This window comes from Triticum dicoccoides, chromosome 1B (genome assembly GCF_002162155.2).
Source record: "Triticum dicoccoides isolate Atlit2015 ecotype Zavitan chromosome 1B, WEW_v2.0, whole genome shotgun sequence".
Classification (NCBI taxonomy): domain Eukaryota; kingdom Viridiplantae; phylum Streptophyta; class Magnoliopsida; order Poales; family Poaceae; genus Triticum; species Triticum dicoccoides.
Window position 1 is genome coordinate 440621760 of NC_041381.1, and position 6264 is coordinate 440628023.

General features: G+C 47.0%; 1 protein-coding gene across 1 annotated transcript in view; it reads left to right on the top strand.

Annotated features, from left to right (window-relative positions):
- Positions 1–5965: 5965 nt before the first annotated feature.
- The window catches only part of LOC119350450 (sorting nexin 2B-like), a 6472-nt gene continuing 6173 nt past the window's right edge, over positions 5966–6264 (top strand). Inside the window, exon 1 of the mRNA XM_037618281.1 lies at positions 5966–6264. Within this exon, the coding sequence (XP_037474178.1) occupies positions 6085–6264 (180 nt within the window). The 5' untranslated portion in view covers positions 5966–6084.

The window sequence follows — 6264 nt, forward strand, 5'->3', positions numbered from 1 at the left end:
TTTTGCATATCACACAAATCAACAAAATTGTTTAGATGAGAAGCGACATCTTCACTAGGAAGGCCGGCGAATTGATCTTTCATAACAAGATTTAGTAAAGCAGCATTGATTTCACAAGACTCAACATCATTAAGATGAGCAATCGGAGTACTAAGGAAATCATTATTATTGGTATTCGAGAAATCACACAATTTGGTATTATCTTGCGCCATGACAACAAGTAATCCAACACACAAGCAAATAGAAAAGGCAAGCGGAAAGAGAGGAGGAGATTGGGAAAGAGAGGGCGAATAAAACGGCAAAGGTGAAGTGGGGGAGAGGAAAACGAGAGGCAAATGGCAAATAATGTAAATGCGAGGGAGATAGGTTTGTGATGGTATGTCTTAGCTTGAGCGAAGACCTCCCGGCAACGGCGCCAGAAATCCTTCTTGCTATGTCTTGAGCTTGCATTGGTTTTTCTTGAAGAGGAAAGGGTGATGCAGTAGAGTAGCGTAAGTATTTCCCTCAGTTTTTGAGAACCAAGGTATCAATCCAGTAGGAGGCTCCTCAAAAGTCCCACGCACCTACACAAACAAACCAAGAACTCGCAATCAACGCAATAAAGGGGTTGTCAATCCCTTCATGGCCACTTGCGAAAGTGAGATCTGATAGAGATAGTATGAAAAGATAAATATATTTTTGGTATTTTATAATATAGATGCAAAAAGTAAAGATGCAAATAAAAGTAGATTGGAAGCAAATATGATAGGAGATAGACCCGGGGGCCATAGGTTTCACTAGTGGCTTCTCTCGAGATAGCATAAGTATTACGGTGGGTGAACAAATTACTGTCGAGCAATTGATAGAAAAGCGAATAGTTATGAGATTATCTAGGCATGATCATGTATATAGGCATCACGTCTGCAACAAGTAGACCGACTCCTGCCTACATCTACTACTATTACTCCACACATCGACCGACTCCTGCCTGCATCTAGAGTATTAAGTTCATAAGAACAGAGTAACGCCTTAAGTTCATAAGATGACATGATGTAGAGGGATAAACTCAAGCAATATGATATAAACCCCATCTTTTTATCCTCGATGGCAACAATACAATACGTGCCTTGCAACCCTTTCTATCACTAGGTAAGGACACCGCAAGATTGAACCCAAAGCTAAGCACTTCTCCCATGGCAAGAAAGATCAATCTAGTAGGCCAAACCAAACTGATAATTCGAAGAACTTGCAAAGATAACTCAATCATACATAAAAGAATTCAAAGAAGATTCAAATATTATTCATAGATAAACTTGATCATAAACCCACAATTCATCGGATCTCGATAAACACACCGCAAAAAGAGATCACATCGAATAGATCTCCACAAGAGAGGGGGAGAACATTGTATTGGGATCCAAAAAGAGAGAAGAAGCCATCAGCTAATAACTATGGACCCGTAGGTCTATGGTAAACTACTCACAACTCATCGGAAGGGCTATGGTGTTGATGTAGAAGCCCTCCATGGTCGATTCCCCCTCCGGCAGAACGCCGGTGAAGGCTCCAAGATGGGATCTCGCGGATACAGGAAGTTACGGTGGTGGAAATTGTGTTTCGGGTGCTCCCTGGATGTTTTTGGGGTATGTAGGCTTATACAGGAGGAAGAAGTACGTCGGTGGCCGCCCGAGGGGCCCACGAGATAGGGGGCGCGCCCTACAGGGTTTCGGGTGCTCCCTGGATGTTTTTGGGGTATGTAGGCTTATACAGGAGGAAGAAGTACGTTGGTGGCCGCCCGAGGGGCCCACGAGATAGGGGGCGCCCTCCTATCTCGTGGCCGCCTCGGCTGCTTCTTGACTTGCACTCCAAGTCCTCTGGATCACGTTCGTTCCAAAAATCACGCCTCTGAAGGTTTCATTCCGTTTGGACTCCGTTTGATATTCCTTTTCTTCGAAATACTGAAATAGGCAAAAAAACAGCAATACGGGCTGGGCCTCCGGTTAGTAGGTTAGTCCCAAAAATGATATAAATGTGTAAAATAAAGCCCATAAACATCCAAAAGGGGTAATATAATAGCATGGAACAATAAAAAATTATAGATACGTTGGAGACGTATCAGGGGCCACCTCGGGGAAACTTGAGGGCTGGTTTTACTCGTAGCTTGACTTATCCGGTGTGCCCTGAGAACGAGGTACATGCGAATCCTATAGAGATTTGTCGGCACATCGGACGGCTTTGCTGGTCTTGTTTTACCATTGTCGAAATGTCTTGTAAACCGGGATTCCAAGACTGATCGGGTCTTCCTGGGAGAAGGTATATCCTTCGTTGACCGTGAGAGCTTGTGATGAGCTAAGTTGGGACACCCCTATAGGGTATAAACTTTCGAGAGCCGTGCCCGCGGTTATGTGGCAGATGAGAATTTTTTAATGTCCGGTTGTAGAGAACTTGACACCAGATCCGAATTAAAACGCATCAACCGCGTGTGTACCCGTGATGGTCTCTTTTCGGCGGAGCCCGGGTAGTGAACACGGTTTTGGGTTATGTTTGACGTAGGTAGGAGTTCAGGATCACTTCTTGATCATGACACGAGAGTGATGCTTGCTTGTTTTGGAGTACTTCTTCTGCTTCTTCTTCGATAAGGGGATAGGTTCCAGGTCGGCAGCCTAGGATAGCAGGGTGGATGTCGTTTGAGTTTCTGTTTGTGTTTCATCCGTAGTCGGATGGTGCTCTTTTGTAAAATGATGTTGTATTCGTGTGGCATTGTATGCCTCTTGTATGTATCCCCATCTATAGTGTAATGTTGATGTAATGGTATCCACCTTGCAAAAGCGTCTCCAATATGCGCTTCTATCCTTGGTGGGACCATCGAGTTCCTTTAGGATAGGGTCGCATATTGGGCGTGACAGACGGCCTCCTCATACACCAGCAGGAAAGCTAGCGGATCCGCCGCGCCGTCGTAGCGTGGGGCATGTCTGGCTTGAACTTGTTCGGCCACTGCACCTGTCGCAAGGTGGGAGGCAAGGCTTGGAGCCCCCTGGCCCCAATGCCGGCGGCGGTAGCCAGAGCGGGCGGCGCGTTGTCCGCCATGAGGGCAAGGCGCGGTGTTGACGAAGAGTGGGTCAACGGAAGGGTGAGCTCCGGTGCACCCCTACCTGGCGTGCCAAATGTTGGATATCGGGTTCCGGCAAAACCCTTAAGGTTCGAACTCTGGGGTGCGCACGAAGATCTTCCCCCTACTGATCCACGTTCCAACGCCTCGCTAAGAATCTAAGCTAAATGATGAACACCACAAGGGATGCAAGATTTGTACTGGTTCGGGCCACCGTTGTGGTGTAATACGCTACTCCAGTGTGTGGTGTGGTGGATTGCCTCAGGGGCTGATGATGAATAGTACAAGGAAGGAACAGCCTCGCGAGAGGTGTTCTTGTGGTGGTTTGCCTGAGGAGGATTCGATCCGCTCTCGATGGCTCTAGATCAGATGCGAACTCGATGCCCTCTACTATGGTGGCTAGCCCTATTTATAGAGGCCCTGGTCCTCTTCCCAAATATTAAGCGGGGCGCCAACAACGGCCATTTTGAAGGGGAACATCTAGTACAAGTTATCCTGACTAAAGGTGGTCTTTGACTGCCAAAGCACTGGTGATGACGCCGTCTCGGGCTCCACGGTGACCTCCGTCCTGCCGCTCTGCTGGTCTTGGTCTCATTGCACCGAAATGGTAACCTTTGCTTGATGCCTCGGTACTCCGCGTCTGTGCTTGCCCCCTTTGCACCAAAGGGGAAACAAGGACACTGCACAGGCCGACACCCGCCTGGTCTCGATCGTCATGGCTTGCGTCATGAGCACCTCGCGAGGTACCCTTGCCTTGATCTGTCCGTCTCCTCGCGAGCCTGCCTGGTGAGGCCGTTCTTGAGGAAGCCTTTCGTCGTCCGCCCCCCAAGGCTTGGCCCCTCGCGATGGTCTTGAGCTTGAGTTGATGAAGATGGGCCGTACTGGGCCACCACTTGAGCCACGCCGCAGGCCGCAGGCAGGCAAGTCTGGGGACCCCCGTTCCCAGAACGCCGACAGTTATAGCACGAGAACTAACATGTGGTGGTGATAGTTGGGAGGGTAGTTGTACCCCAACTCAGAAAGAGATCAGGCTTCGGGCTTCTAGGCCAGTGTGAATGTGTCCATGTGACGGTGGTATGTGCGTGTGCCTCTATATCGTGTTGTGCGTTCACTATCACTATGAAATTTGTTATGGTAAACCATCATATTTTGACTGTTTTTAAGCATGCTCGTGATCTCATATTCTTTTTAATGCTTTTTTAAAATTTGTGTTTCTTCTTATGCTTTTGTTATGGTGTCCCATGCAACCGGGATTTTTTTTGAAACGAGGCAAAGATTTGCCATTTTCATTGATTAAGAAGAAGAGATTTGCCCGGTTAATTATCGGAAAACCAGGCGAAAACCCATACACAACCCCACAAGGGGCACACACAGCCGATCTGGCTACAAACAAGCGCCAAACAGTCGACTGAAGCGTCGAGGACAAGGCAACCGAGAAATGACTATTACACTTTTTGTTGTTCTTCAAATGACTGGAAACGTCAATAATGCACATGAAGGATGAGACCTTGACCGGGCAATGAATGACAAATGAGAAATAAATATTTCTGAGGCGGCTGGGAGATAATACTCCATATACGTTTTGTTTCCCATAATATATATGGAGCCTCGATTCGAGAGTTTATGACTCGATGATTGGATGTAGATGTTGGTTTGCCCTTTCTTCTCACCCGTTTACTTGCACAATGTTCTTAAATTCATCTCGATGATTTTCCCCTAGCTTGTTGCACCAATTTGTTAGATGTTTATATCGTGGTATATCACCTAAGATTGCCAATGACGGACGCACCATATCTGGATAACCATGGCATGACGGTATTGTATGAATGCATCATGAATGCTGTTTCGGCCAGACTTCACTCCATGCCGGAGGTGGAGAAACGTCAGGGTTGCCCATCCCATCGTTTGTTAGCCTCAAGGGTAGAGGCCATTGACATAACTATCACCTCTCTGGCCGCCTTACAGGCCCCCTTCACACCTTATCACCATCCGTATAGCACCGCACACATTTCTTGCGTAGAATTTACCTAGTACCATAGTGTACTTCCTTACATTCATACGGTGTTTTTTTTTCTGACAACCTTACTGTCATGCACATGTGATTTATTATGCCAGAAGCATGATAAATTATCGATAATAACGCACTATACAACTTAAAACACTGATGATTCCATGAAATAAAATAAACAAGGCATGCTCAAATGATGACAAGGACAAGACAAATGTTTCAAGTTCGGTAACCAGCAGGTATTCAAGTCCGGAGGAAGCCAGATTCCACAAATCCTCTATTCAGAGTATCAGGTACTTCCTTCGGTCTTTTTTAGTTTGCATATAAGTTTTGTCCAAAGTCAAAGTATCTCCACTTTGACCAAACATATAGAAAAAAATATCAACATTCACAATGTCAAATCAATATTGTTAGATTTGTTATGAAATGTAGTTTCATAGTATATAAATATTTGGTATTATAGATATTATTAATATTTTTTAATATAAATTTGGTCAAAGTTTACAATGTTTGATTGGACAAAAATCTAATGCGCAGAGTAAAAATAACCGGAGGGAGCTACATGCAGATCACGACGGGAACTCGGGAATTGGCGCGAATGATGCATCTCTAGCTATCTTCCAACTGTTCAAATTAACCCCTCTATATACTGTGAACCATCCAATAAAAACCAGATAGATATAATCCCTTCATAGAACATATCCTATGATAAATGAGCTTAATACCAAGTGGAATTTTAGTATAGTAACAATATTTTGAAATTCAATGCGATTCTGTTTTGCTTTTGCTTCCGTGCACGGCAACCCCAGCTCGTAGTTGGCACCCGCCACGACGGGCCACGTGAGCGTGTCCCGTTCACGTATCCCAACCCAACCACGCGGTAACCCCACCGCAACAAACCGCCGGAACCTTGGTCTTCGTCTTCGCCGTACCCATCCCCACACCCTCCACTCTCCGGCACCCGCACGCTCGCCTCGCCGTAACCCTTGCCATGATGTCTTCGTCGCCGCCCGCCGGCGCCGCCGACGGCGATATGGAGACGCTGCCCCTCGCCGCCGCCTCCGACTACGCCTCCGTCGCCTCCACCTTCGACCCCCTCCTCTCCTCCTCCTCGCCCCCCTCCCCTCCCGCCCCCGCCGCCTCCCCCCTCTCCCGCGCCTCCTCCTCCTTC